Here is a 14,262-nt window from a genome sequence, read left to right on the forward strand (position 1 = left end):
ATGCCGGCTGAGACGGTCCGAATCTGGTCTGGTAGGGAGGTGAAGAGAAGTAAGATGGCCCTGCAGTGCAGTCTGGGAGAGAAGAAGGAAGTTCAAAGCAGACTCTGCAATGAGTGAAGCCAGCCAGGCAACCCCTCCTGTCCCTGCCCAGCGCTCTCTGCTCCATTTCTCATCTGTTTTCACCCTGACTCTGCGGCTCCCTTTGTCAGCCCGCGGTGGAAGGAGGAAGGCAGAACAGTTCCTGTTCGGGGGCGTTCGCCTCGATGATGTTTCTCTTCTGGGGAAAGGAAACGGCCGGCAGGGCTGGCGACAGGGCTGGCTCTAGGTTTTTGCTGCCCCAAGCAAAAAAAAATTTTGGCTGCCCCCCACCCCAGCCCTGGGCTCTCACCCAGCCCCCACCAGTGCCCTCCCCCACCCACACCCCCTGCCGCCCCAGCCCTGGGCTCACTCTCCCCCCCCCCCCCCCATCCCAGCCCATCCCACCCCACCCGCACCTCCTGCCGCCCCAGCCCTGGACTCACTCTCCCCCCATCCCACCCCACCTGCACCCCCTGCCGCCCCAGCCCTGGGCTCCCCCTCCACCAGTGCTGACTCCGCCCGCTCCCCCCTCACCTCCAGCCGGTCCGGCGCTGGCAGGGTCGGGGTAAGCAGCGGGGCTCTCGGGCTTTGCCTCAGCCCAGGGTCCCTCCAGCCGGGGCTCCCGCCTCCAGGACTGTCCGGGACCTGGGAGGGCAGAGCCGGGGGACCGCCCGGCAGGGGGCTGAGGAGCCGACGCAGGGTAGCCCCAGAGGGAGCGGAGCCCCGGAGAGCGGGACGTGGGCCCCGCACGGCCGCACCCCGCCCTCTACGGCCCCGCTGCTGCTGCTTTGGGCCGTCCTGTCGCAATCCCTGGGCAGCTCGGGCTGCTTCGCCCAGCCCCGGCTGCGGCGCTGGGGGGCGGCCGCCCTGCGGCACCTGCAGGCAGGGCGGCCCCCAGCCTGAGTTTCCCCCGCTCGGAGCCTGCCCGGCCCAGCCACAAAGTGCGGGCACCGCTCCCCCGCGGCACGAACCACAGCGGCCCCAGAGCGCCCCCCGCGACGACACGCTGCTGCTGCCAGCGCTGGCAGGGCTGCCCAGAGGATTTAGGGGGCCTGGGGCAAAGCAATTTCGGGGGCCCCTTCCATAAAAAAAGTTGCAATACTCTAGAATATTCTATTCTCGTGGGGGTCCCTACAGAGCCTCGTGCGAGACGTGTAGCCACGGCCTGGCTGCTCCTTCCGTCCCTAGATCGTAGAGCCAGACGGGACATTGTGATTGTCTCGTCTGACTCTGGGGTGGGGGAACCAGACCTGGGTGCTGGAACTAGAGGGTGCTGGGGGGGCTGCCGCACCCCCTGGCTGGAAGTGAATTCCATTCTATACAGGGATAACAGTTTGCCCCGAAAAACAAAACCTCAGTGCACCACAGGCAATGAAAAATCCACAGTGTGCATTTCGGGTGTCACCTGCCACGGAGGCAGCGCCTGTCGGTGCCATGGGGATGGTGTGATGGGGAATGGCGGGGCTGGGCAATGGAGAACAGAAGGGGTGCCCCCGACAGTGGAGGTGGACAGGCTGCTTCTTGAATCCTCTCGCTCTCTTGCTGCTGCTGTGGGGTTCCACCCCAGAGGTGGCTGCATTTTAGCGGTGGGTGAAGTGATCTGACCAAGCAAGAGCGTCTGGAGGGGCGAAATTCTTCACCCCCTCCCCACTGCAACCTCAACCAACTCTCCTTGGAGCAGTGAGTGGGGGTCCCAGCCAGGGGTTCGTGGACCCCCGTTCTGCTGGCGAGGGGGTGTGGCGGGGACCCTGCCCCCCTACGGGCGGGTGCTGCGGGAAGCAGTGGGCACGCCGCTGTGTTTTTGAGCCGTTGCCCCGAGCCACCCCCCTCACCTGGCGCAGCGGGGGCAGCCGTACCCCTGCGCTGCCTGGCACTGATCCCTGCGCTTGTCCCCAGGAAGATGCCAGGAGTCTGCAGGCCTATCGGACCGGGCAGAACCCCGCCTCCAGCACCCTCTCCAAGTGCATTTCCCTGAGCGGCATCGACCGCTTCCCGGATGCGGATGGTGAGTACGGAAGGCCCCTCCACCTGGCTCCTCTGACCCCAGCCTGCCAGGCAACCCCAAGTGCTGGCGGGGGGGCAGGGGGCGTCCAGAGAGGCTTGGGGCGCCCCCTTGCTGCTGTGCAACGCCAGCAGAGCCCTGAGCACGGGCCAGGTGTTCTGCCATGTACCTCCCGCCGCCTCGGCTCCAAATTCCCCACCAGGCAGTGCCTAGGGCGACCAGACAGCAAGTGTGAAAAATCGGGACGGGAGATAATAGGCGCCAATATAAGATAGCTCAGTGGTTTGAGCATTGGCCTGCTAAACCCAGGGTTGTGAGTTCAATCCTTGAGGGGGCCACTTAAGGATCTGGGGCAAAAATCTGTCTGGGGATTGGTCCTGCTCTGAGCAGGGGGTTGGACTAGATGACCTCCTAAGATCCCTTCTAACCGTGATATTCTATTCTATGAAAAAGACCCAAAAGTCAGGACTGTCCTTATAAAATTGGAACATCTGGGCACCCTAGCAGTGCTGGCTACTGGCCACCAGGGAGAGAGCTGAGACCAGAGGAAATCCCCAGGACCTGCTCCAGGGCATTTGACCTGTTGGATTTCCTTCCTGGCCGAGCCTCCCTTCTTGAGGGGGAGGGTTGGGAAACAGGGGGTGTCTCTCGCTCTGCAGTCCTAGGACAAACCCTTCCCCATCCCACCCGGCTTTTCTTCCTTAGCCCTGCGCCCACAGGACTTTTGGTTTTCAGGTGGGTGTTCCACACTGCTCCCCCAAAGCCCCGCCCCTTCCCTGAGCCCCCCTCCCCTGAGCGCCTCCCGCCTCTCCCCACTCACTCCTTTCTGCCCCTTCCTGCCTTAAGGACATTGGGGGAGGGGGCAGAGAGGGGTCAGTGGCGGGGCAGCCCCGCTCGACAGCTGACGGGGGTGGGGCGGCTGCTGAAAGCTGATTGGCAGCCAGCCCCAGGGTGCGTGAGCCCCTGAGCACTCCCAGAGTTGGTGCCTATGCCTGCCCCCTAGCCAGGCTCTCGCCCGACAGGGAGGAGAGAAACTGGGCCGTGTTGTCACCAGCAATTGAGTGCAGCTATAAGGCTGGGAGCGCCTCGCCCAGCGGTGATAGCCGCTGCCAGGCGGAGGGCAGACTCCTGCCCCGTGGGAGGAAGCCGGATCAAAGCGACCTGGGTCAGCTTCCCACCTGATCCCCTTGCTAAGATGGGCGACTCTGCTGGGGGCAGAGAGCCAGCCCAAAGCCAGGCCCAAGCAGGCGACAAGGGGCACATCAGCCGGGCTGGTGCTCTCTGCTCTGTGAGGGGAGCGACTCCTCTCTAGGACGAGAGCGTTTCCCTCGGAGAGGGTCCCATCCCGCGGCCCTGGTGCTCGGTGATCTCTCCGGCACGCTGACTGTTTCCTGTATGTGTGAGGAAACCACCAGGCCCTCGGCTTTGTGACCACGGCCTTGCGGGCCGCCCCTTCCTGAGCCCACTGCGTGTCTCCGGTGCAGCCTCGGGTTTCGGCGGGGAGCTTTCCGAGACTTTGCAGTGTGATGATGTCCACTGGCCTTCGTCCTCGGGCACCAGCCCGGCTCTGAATCCGTCATGAGCCATCTGCTGTGCTGCTGTTTCCCTCCTAAATCAATGGAACACCCCAAAACTTTAGCCCCGAGGTGAGGTTGCCCGGTGGGGCCTGCTGCCCTGCCAGCATGGGGAGAGAGGCAATACTTAAACCTCTCATTCATGCCCTCTGGGTGCACAAAAAAGTGATCAGAGCCGGGCGATTTTGCAAATGGCTAGTTCTAGGGGGCTGTATCTCGAGACCCCTTTACTCAAACAGCCCCAGAGCTGGACCATTAGCCGTACCCCTCCCCCCCGAGGTGGCACAGCAAATTTCAAGACAATCCGAGTAAGTGTGGGCAGGGCCGGCTCCAGGATTTTGGCCGCCCCAAGCAGACAAACAAAAAAACAAAACAAAAGGCCGCGATCGTGATCGCGATCTGCAGCGGCAATTCGGCGGGAGGTCCTTCGCTCCGAGCAGGAGTGAGGGACCGTCCGCCGAATTGCCGCCGAACAGCTGGACGCGCCGCCCCTCTCCGAAGTGGCCGCCCCAAGCACATGCTTGGTAAGCTGGTGCCTGGAGCCGGCCCTGAGTGTGGGGATTTCAGAGCACTTGGAGTAGTTGAGTCAGACAGAAAGCAAGACTCAACATTAACCAGTGCTCTGCTATTCCGCTCCTGTGTTCTCCGGTCCTAACCCTGAGCCTTGCGGTATCTTTAGGAAGCTGCAGGGTGCTGGATCGGTATCATAGTGGTTAGTTTAGTGAAGCCCACAGGACGCTGACCTTGCTGTGAACCTCTTCGTTGGCCTCCGGGCTACGGCTTCCTACCGTCTTTTTGTTTTCACCTTTGCAGAAATCTCCCTCTTCGCTTCTGGGATGGACCTCGCCAATGGGTAAGGCTCGGAGGCATTTGCTCGTCATAAAGATGTGTCTGGGTGCCGGGAGCTGTACAGTGGAGGGGCTGTACTTGGAGAAGGAGGATGTTCCTGTGGGTGAGACAGAGGCGTTTGCCTCAGGCGGTCTGGGTTCTGTCCCTGGCTCCTTGTGTGACTTTGGGCAAGTCCCCTCCCTGCCTCAGTTTCCCCACCGGTAAAGTGGGGTTAATGATACTGACCTCCTCTGTTAAAGCACTTTAAGACCTATTCATGAGAAGAGCTTCGTCACTGCTGGGCTTGTTGTTCTTCTTTTGTTTCTCTTTTCTATTTAGCTTGCAAGTTTTTCAGGGCAGAGGCTGGCTCTCACTGTGTCTGTGTACCGTGCCTAGCATGATGGGGTCCTGATCTCAGCAGCCGCCTCTCAATGCTACCATAATACAAAGAATAATAAGTCGCTCCCCAAGCCCCGAAGGGTTAACAGGCTCAGGACCCCTGTTAGTCCAGTACCATATGGAGCAGGTTTAATTGATACCATACTTCAAATGGGATGGGAACCTGGCTTCTCAGCACCTCACTTGCTGTTGCTGAATTGGTGCAGACAATAGTGTGGCTTAAGAATCGCGAGTCAGGCCCCTTCCGCCCCCCAAATCATGAGATTTAAAAATACAAAACCAGGAATCTTGAGGTTCTTTTTATTTACCTTCTGGTTTTGGCGCCAACGGGATTCACATTTTCAAGCTTCTGTTTGCAGCTGTGAGAGCTAGAAACGTGCTTAAAACAAAGAAGCAGCAGCAGCTGAGAGTCTCTCCTAATCCCATGACTCCAGAAGCAGGGGCTTTAAGAAAAGACACCAAATATGAGTCGGGTCCTACCAAATTCACAGTACAGTTTGGTGAATTTCACAGCCAGAGGGGTTTAAAATTGGTCAATTTCAGAGGTTTACCTCTGAAATTTCAGGGTGTTGTAACTTTGGGGGTCCTGACTGAAAAGGGGATCATGGCGGGGGGGGTCACAAAGCTGTTGTGGGGGGGCAGTGTCATAGGATTTCCAACCTCACTTCTGTGCTGAGCCCAGCTCTGAAGGCAACAGCTGCGGAGTTTCCTGTAGCTGGAAGAGGTTCCCGGAGGTGGAGGTGATGCCAATCTCCCCCCAGCTGGGGGCCCATAGCTGCTAGTCCCGGCCAGTGTCCAAGGGCCCCGGCCAATTTGGAGGACCCCGGAAAAATGGGCACCCTGAACTCCAGCAGGAGCCGTGGGGGTGGGGCAGAATGCCCGAGCACAGACACCCCAAGGATGTGCAGCGCAGAAGTGAGGGTAAGGATGTACCACCCTCACTTCTGCGTTGGCTCTGCAGGTGGGTCTGATCTCCCCACCGAGAGTGGCCGTGCAGGGGAAGGACAAGTCCTGACCCTCTCGAGCCTGGCCAGGACTAGCAGTTAGGTGCCCCTGGCAGGGGCGCTCCCAGCAGCAAGGGGGAGATCAGATTTCACGGGGAAAGGCTTATTTTGTGGGCCGTGACACATTTTTCATGGCTGTGAAATTGGTAGGGCCCTAATTCATGAGATTCCGGATACAAATCACACTGCCATGGTGGGAAAAGTTTCCCTTGTGTGGACAGTCATAGAAGCAGATAACAAGCGGCTGAGAGCTGGTTAAAGCCCAAAGATTTGCTTGAATAAAGGATCTAAGGGGACATTGACCAGCGTGCAGATCTACAGAGGTGTTTAGGCTCCTGATTTCAGTGCATGTTAGCATAAATACCTCTGTGGATCTGGGCCCCCCGGACTTCAGGAGCAAACGCCGATGAGAGGGAGCTCCGGATGGCAGAGGGTTTAATGCATCTGGGCGTCCCTCTAAGCTGTCGATTTCATTTTGTTTGCTCAAGCATCCTTTTGAGCTCACTGATTTCCGAAGTCCTTTCCCGGGCACGTCATGATCCCGGTCCGCTCGTGGAATGTGACTGATGCAAACCCTGAGTAACTCGTCTGAGTCAGGCTGCCAGAATCTCCTGGGGCCCCAGCTCTCGCTGCTGTATGAACCCAGCCAGCATGCTGGGGTTTGCTACGCCGCTTGGGGCCCTGGCCAAAGCCCCCCCGAGAGGAATGGGAAGGCGTAGGTTCAGTTCCCTGTTCAGCCGCAGACTCCCCTGTGTGAGTTGGCTACGGCTACGTCTACACTGCAATTAGACACCCGCCACTGGCCGCTGCCAGCTGACTCAGCCGAGCCCCAAGTGGCTGTTTAATTGTGGTGTAGACGCTCAGGCTGCAGCCCAAGCTCTGGGGCCTTCCCACCTCGCAGGGTCCTAGAGCCCAGCCACCAGCCTGCGCCGCAACTTCAGAGCAGGGCTGGGTTTAGAGGAGTCGCGTGAGCCCCACCGTCTGCGGAGCCGGGCTGGGAGGCCCGCTCCAATACGCTGTGCAGTCTCGCCCGCACCTGAACAGCCACCTCCCAGCTGGGCTTGATCAAGTGACTCTGAAAGCCAGTGAGCATCTCCGGTGGGAAGCGGGCGGGTTTTTGTGCTGAGGGCCGGAGGAAGAGCTGCGTCCGTACAGTGTGGGAGTTGTTACCTGATGAGGCGGGTGTCTGAAGAACCGTAGAATCATAGACTATCAGGATTGGAAGGGACCTAGTCCAACCCCCTGCTCAAAGCAGGACCAATCCCCAGCTAAATCAAACTGTGCTCCAGGGTTGCCCAGAGGGGGGGCAAATGGGGCAATTTGCCCCAGGCCCCGGAGGGGCCCCCACGAGAATATAGTATTGCAACTTTTTTTTATGGAAGGGGCCCCCGAAATTGCTTTGCCCCAGGCCCCCTGAATCCTCTGGGTGGCCCTGCTGTGCCCCACAGAAAGGGGCTGAGTAGAGTCTGGGCATGTGGGGTCAGCCCTTCCTGACCTGGGGGAGACAGGCCAGGAGCCTGCAACCAGGTTCAGTTCCTGTACCACAGGCACCGTGGGTGACCTTGGGCAAATCACTTAGGCCAGCTCCTCAAAGCTATTAAGTAGGGCTGTCAAGCGATTAAAAAAATAAATCACGATTAATCGCACTGTTAAATAATAGAATACCATTTATTTAAATATTTTTGGATGTTTTCTACATTTTCAAATATATTGATTTCAATTACAACACAGAATTCAAAGGGTACAGTGCTCACTTTATATTATTTTTATTACAAATATTTGCACTGTAAAAAAACAAAAGAAATAGTATTTTTCAATTCACCTAATACAAGTACTGTAGTGCAAGCTCTTTATCATGAAAGTTGAACTTACAAATGTCGAATTATGTACAAAAAAAAAACTGCATTCAAAAATAAAACAATATCAAACTTTAGAGCCTACAAGTCCACTCAGTCCTACTTCTTGTTTAGCCAATCGTCCAGACAAACAAGTTTGGTTACATTTGCAGGAGATAATGGTGCCCACTTCTAGTTTACTGTGTCACCTGAAAATGAGAACAGGCATTCGCATGGCACTTTTGTAACCAGTGTCGCAAGATATTTACATGCCAGATGCGCTAAAGATTCATATGTCCCTTCATGCTTCATCCACCATTCCAGAGGACATGCGTCCGTGCTGATGACGAGTTCTGCTTGATAACAATCCAAAGCAGTGCGGACTGACGCATGTTCATTTTCATTATCTGAGTCAGATGCCACCAGCAGAAGGTTGATTTTTTTTGTTTTTGTTTTGGTGGTTCGGGTTCTGTCATTTCCGCATCAGAATGTTGCTCTTTTAAGACTTCTGAAAGCATGCTCCCTACCTTGTCCCTCTCAGATTTTGGACGGCACTTGAGATTCTTAAACCTTGGGTGGAGTGCTGTAGCTATCTTTAGAAATCTCACATTGGTACCTTCTTTGCGTTTTGTCAAATCTGCAGTGACCGTGTTTGTAAATCAAACAACACGTGCTGGGTCATCATCCGAGACTGCTATAACATGAAATATATGGCAGAACACGGGTAGAACAGAACAGGGGACATACAATTCTCCCCAAGGAGTTCAGCCACAAATTTAATTAACGCACTATTTTTTTTAACGAATATCATCAGCATGGAAGCATGTCCTCTGGAATGGTGACCGAAGCATGAAGGGGCATACGAATATTTAGCATATCTGGCACGTAAATACCTTGCAAAGTTGGCTACAAAAGTGTCATGCGAATGCCTGTTCTCACTTTCAGGTGACATTGCAAATAAGTGGGCAGCATTATCTCCTGCAAATGTAACCAAACTTGTTTGTCTGAGCGATTGGCTGAACAAGAAGTAGGACTGAGTGGACTTGCAGGCTCTGAAGTTTTACGTTGTTTTGTTTTTGAGTGCGGTTATGTAACAAAAAAAAATCGACATTTGTAAGTTGCACTTTCAGGACAAAGAGCTTGCACTCCAGTACTTGTATGAGGTGAATTGAAAAATACTATTTCTTTTGTTTATCATTTTTACAGTGCAAATATTTGTAATAAAAATAATATAAAGTGAGCACTGTACCCTTTGTATTCTGTGTTGTAATAGAAATCAATATATTTGAAAAACATCCAAAAATATTTAATACATTTCAATTGGCATTCTATTGTTCAACAGGGCGATTCATTTTTTTAATCGCGATTCATTTTTTTGAGTTAATCGCGTGAGTTAAGAGCGATCGATCGACGGCCCTAGTATTTAGGTGTGTAACTTCAACAGAAATTAGCGGGGCCTAAATCAGGAGTGGAACTCCCTAAAAGGGTGTGGGGCCTACTGGCATCGGAGACCCTGCCTCTGTGCCGCCCCTTTCTGCTGAGACCCTGCCCCCCACGTGCTCCTCTCCACACATACACACACACCCATTGCTCACCCTTCTGGCCAATGAAAAGTGAGGGACCATGGCCCCCTGGACCCCCTTCTTCTAAATACCTGTGAGGTTTAGGGCCTTCATCTCTGCATGTCTCAGCTCCCCGCTGGAGATAACCGCCTCCTGCCTCGCAGAGGTGCTGTGAGGATAAACATTTCACAGAGTGACGGGGGCTTAGTAAGGGGGCCAGAGAGAAATATGCCATCTAGAGGGAAACTAGCTCCAACCTAGGGGTGTAGAAAAGGCTTGAATGCTGCTTTTGGCAGGAGAAGGACCTGCGGGCAGGGGCAGAGGCAGGCCTGCTGAGAAAATCCTTAGCGATGCTCCGAGCTGGGGAGAACGCTTCCGTTTTATTGCTCTCCAGTTGTGGTCACAAACCCAGCCTGGGCTGTGTTGAGAGGGCAGAATCGTGGCCACCTGTGGCCACCTGCCTGCTATGAACAGGCTTCATTCATATTTACGCCTTGGGCACAGCCTCCCCCTAGTGGGGTGCCCTGGCATCTGCAGATACTGCTGGTCTCTGCTTTCGGTGGAAGGGGGGTAATTGTCACAGATGGGACGGGAAGGGTTTGAGATTCCTAGGAGGTTGGCGCCAGACTTGTACAGATTTGAAGATGCTGACCGGCACCTACAGAAAATCGCACTAGGCACCAAAATGCCTTGACAGATCTGGTCTCAGGCCTGGCCGCTTGGCCTGTCTGTCACAGTTCACGGCCTTAGCATATTTCAGCGTTGCCATCTCTGGCTGCTTTACTGAAAGTCTTGTGCTATTCGGTGAGGTTTTTCCTTAAAGCGCTAGCTCCCGGGGTCATGTGACGGGAGACCCTCCGCTTTCTTTTCTTTTTTTTCCAAGTAAGTTCCTAGCCCCCTTGTAAAGTTGGGAGATGTGATTCCCTAAAAGCTCAAAAGGCAGAAAGCAAACAAAAAGAGACCCCGACATTTGTTACTTTTCAAAGTTTCAGGATTTTTAAAGTAAAATTGGTGGTGGGGGGGGGGTTCTTTTTCTAGTTGGGGGGTTCAGGTTTGTGGGTTTGGGCTTTTTTTTTCTTTTTTTTTAAACAAAAATCTGGATGAAATTGGTTTTCTCAGGGAAGTTTCCAGGGTTTTTTTTGTGGGGGGAGGGGAGGAATGTAGACAAAGTTTCAACCAGCTGTGCTAATTCAGATAGCGTTGTTCATCCCATTCCTATGACATTCTCCAGTATTGCCTACTGGTGACAGCCCAGGCCGCGGCGTCAGGATTAGATCCTGCACACGGTTGGAGGAGATCCCTTCTGTCTTTAACCTGCAACTCTGTCGTCTATTTGCCACTTGGTGGGTGACAGCGGATAAGTTGCTTCCCCATTCCGTGCCTCAGTTTCCCCATCCATATCAGAGAGATGATAATTAGGTTCCCAGCCAGAGTATTCCTGTGCGCTGGACTTGTCCCCCCGCTTTTTGAGCACAGGGAGGCTGCATTAATTTTCAGTCACCACAAGCTCCTCCCTCAACGAGCTTTCAGTGGCCAGGGTCTATGCTGCTAGAAGCCAGCACAGACCATGAAGTGTATCTAGGCCAGAGGTAGCAGAACTGGGAACGGAATCCACCCCTTGCTCCTCTTATACTAGATCCGGCTCCATGTCCTGCAGCTCTGACCATCAGGCTCCACTCTCGGGGCTGGGAATGCAAACCTGGGGCTTGTGAGTCCCTTGCTCCGACCACTAGGCCTCACCATCTCCCTGAATGTCTCCCGAGCCGCCGGTCACACACTGCCCTCCATTGTTTGTGTCTGTGTCAGGCGGGGCAGCCAGCGACGAGGGATCTGTCGCTGGAGCTGGTGGGAGGGGATGGATGGATGAATGAGAATGGAGCCGTGTGCTACATATTGCTCGCAGCTTCCCGACTGGAGCGGACTTGAAAAGGAAAATATTGGTTGATTCTGGCCAGTCCTTTTGAAAAATCATGGGTGAACTCCTGCTGGCCTGGGGCAGAACTCCCAGGTATCCAGTGAAAGCTGTGAGTTAAATCAACACACGTCTCTGTGTTACTAACAGCACCTCCGGTTATTAGAACTGGCAGGGTTTAGGACAGGAAGTGAAGACGTAGGCCACATCCAATTGAAACTGCAGGGGGAGGTGGCTGGAATGTAGCTACCCAAACTGGACTTTACCCTCCCCTATTTCTGCTGTTTGTTTACTTCCGCTGGACTTCAGTGGGACTAGTCAGTTTCATTTGTACTTAAGGTCGATTTCACATCTAGCTGTAGCTAAGGCATTGGACTGGGACTCAGGAGATCTGAGTTCAAGTCTGGTCTCCTTCTGTGACCTTGGGTAAGTCACTTAGGCCCAGATCCTCAAAGGGATTTGGGTGCCCCAAATCCCATTGATTTCAATAGGCGTTAGGAGCCTCCATACCTCTGACTGAGGATCTGTGCCTCAGTTTCCCAATCTTACATGGGGGGGGGAAATATTTCTTCGCTTGTCTAGTTAGTGTGAAAACTTGTGTGCGCTCTTGGACCTTTTCTACACAAAATCTTGTGCCACTTCAACCACACTGGTATGGTTCAAGCCATGCAGTCCCTTTAGTGGGTAGGGGCACGTTGAGTCTTGAGAAGAGAAGACAGGCTGGGGGAGGAGGAAAGCTGAAAACGGTCTTCAAATATGTTAGGGGGTGTTACAAAGAGGATGGTGATCAATTGTTTTCTGTGTCTTCTGAAGATAGAAGAAGCAGCAATGGGTTTAATCTGCAGCTAGTGAGATGGAGGGGAGATATTAGGAAAATCTTTCTAATTCTCAGGGGAGGTTGTGGAATCTCCCTCATTGGCAGTTTTAAGGACAGGGATGTCCGAGATGGTCTGGGGTTACTTGGTCCTGCCCAGCCGGACTTGATGACCTCTTGCTGTCCCTTCCAGCCCTACAGTGCTATGATTCTTTGTACAGCTCCTAGCACAATAGGGCCCTGCTCTTGGTTGCGATCTCTAGGTGACTGTAATCTCTTTGAGGCAAAGCCTGTCTTTCTGTTCTGTGTCTGTACAGCGCCTAGCACTGTGGGGGCCCTGGTCCGTGACTGGGACTTCTAGGTGCTCACAATACAAATATTAAATATTAGATGCTACAGTCATACAAACCGTTGTTAATAATCTTGGGTAAGGACTGTCTTGAGACATCAAAGATGTTTTGTTTTGTTTTTTCAATGGGATCACTCATCGGGCTGCACCACTAGGTTTTAAAAACTTTTTACAACCCAACCTCACACTGACTCTGTCCCCATTCACCGTTTGAGATCATTCTGCCATCAGCGTGTTGCCCCAGAAACGAGCGCTGCGGTTCGTGTGGGGCGTTATGACTTCAGTGCAGGAATACAGGCGCCGGGGCTGGGAAGGGAAAAGAAAGCCTTCGATCATTGCAAACTGGTGAGGTGGGCGGGGACAAGTGAAAGGGGACTCGGTTCATGTGTTGAGTCTGATTTAGCTGGAAGCTTCCCCTTCTTGTTGGGAAAGTCCCTCTACAGCCAGATCTACGCTTAAATGTTTCGCCAGCTTCGCAGTTAGGGGATGTGATTGTTTAATGACACAACCGGGTCACAAAAGCCCTAGTGTAGACGCAGCTCTGCTGCCTAAAAAGTGTTTTTGACGCCATTGTCGATTTTTCACTCCCCGAATCAGGACCAGCAAAACACTCTTTTGCTGGTATAAATGCATCCAGGCCAGGAGGGTTTTTGCTTGTGTAGCTACACTGGCAAAGCTTTATAATGCAGACAAGGCTGGGTGGGAGCTGGGTGGCGCCCTGGGGAGGCACCCTGGAAATCTTGACTCCCTCCAAGAGCGCTGACCCCTGGCTCCCCACCCAGGAAAAGATCAGGGAAAAACCTTAAATTGGGGTCTGTGGACCATGTGGGTATGAAATTCCGCCTCCGTAATCCCCTGACTCCTGGAGCTGGGGCCTTTAAGAAAAACCCCACCCGATACCGCCAGAGTTGGAGACGCTGAATTGTCCTGGACAGCCAAGCCCACGCTGCATGCACCGGCCTCATTGTATTCCCTCCCTCCCTGTCGATTGCAGCCAGGGGTGGGGGTGACCAACTCAGCTTTCAGCTGCCGGTTATCCCTGCGGTTGCAACGAGAACGTGGCCCCCTTTCCAGCCAGCGGGCGCGCCGCATGCCTCCGAGCCAGGGGGGACAAAAGCTCTTTGCGGCCACGCAGACGTGTTAATTGACCTCTCCATAATGGGTCTGCCTTGCTCATAATTCACCTCCGTTAATTAGTGCCGAGGCTCATTCGCAGACAGAGAGGCCCTTGTGCGCGGCGCCGGCCCCCTGGGAGCCTGGCCCGTGTTTGTTAGGGCCCTGGCACCGTTATTCTCGTTGGGCGATGGGGCAGTGAGAGGTGCCGGATTGCAACGGCAGGGTGAGCCCCACCCCTGCCAATCTTGCTGGTCCCTAGTAGCTGTAGGACAGCGATGGCCAGGGCAGGAATGCAGCTCCCCCTCCCGCCCAGGCTTGGGGTAAGCAGCTCCCTATCCCCTAAGCAGCACCTCCACCCTCACCCCACAGCTCTGCCCCCCCCGCCTCAGAACACCCCCTCTCCTTGGCTGGTGCAATAAGAACTCCCATGTCGCAATCTTCTTTAACCCCGGGGAAAGCACAAGACCCCAGCATGAGCGGGGCCCTGGTGTGCCCGGTGCTGGCCATACGTGCAGATGCTGCCTGCCCTGAGCCCGTATCCTCTAGGGACAAGGGTAGGTGGCTCCCTGGGGCCTGTTGGGGCTAGGCTGAGACCCTCCAGCTGGTTTCACATCTGCTCCCGAAGGGGGCGGGGGGGAACCTTTGTTCCCGAGTGGGAGGCCCGGCCCTGCGTGCTGCCAGCGCGGTATAGAGCAGCTGTAGCTGGAATCTCGCACTACCATCTCCCCTCTAGGCCCTTGGGCTCGGTTGGTGTCTTTGACTGTGATCCTCTGCCTGGCTCCCGCGTCT

General features: G+C 54.6%; 1 protein-coding gene across 1 annotated transcript in view; it reads left to right on the forward strand.

Moving 5' to 3' along the window:
• The window catches only part of ARHGEF2 (Rho/Rac guanine nucleotide exchange factor 2), a 124,745-nt gene that overhangs the window by 22,402 nt on the left and 88,081 nt on the right, over positions 1–14,262 (forward strand). The window contains exons 4-5 of the mRNA XM_054010806.1: positions 1,975–2,083; positions 4,468–4,507. Of these exons, the coding sequence (XP_053866781.1) occupies positions 1,975–2,083; positions 4,468–4,507 (149 nt within the window). The remainder of the gene's footprint in view (positions 1–1,974; positions 2,084–4,467; positions 4,508–14,262) is intronic.

This window comes from Malaclemys terrapin, chromosome 21 (assembly GCF_027887155.1).
Source record: "Malaclemys terrapin pileata isolate rMalTer1 chromosome 21, rMalTer1.hap1, whole genome shotgun sequence".
Taxonomy (NCBI): Eukaryota; Metazoa; Chordata; order Testudines; family Emydidae; genus Malaclemys; species Malaclemys terrapin.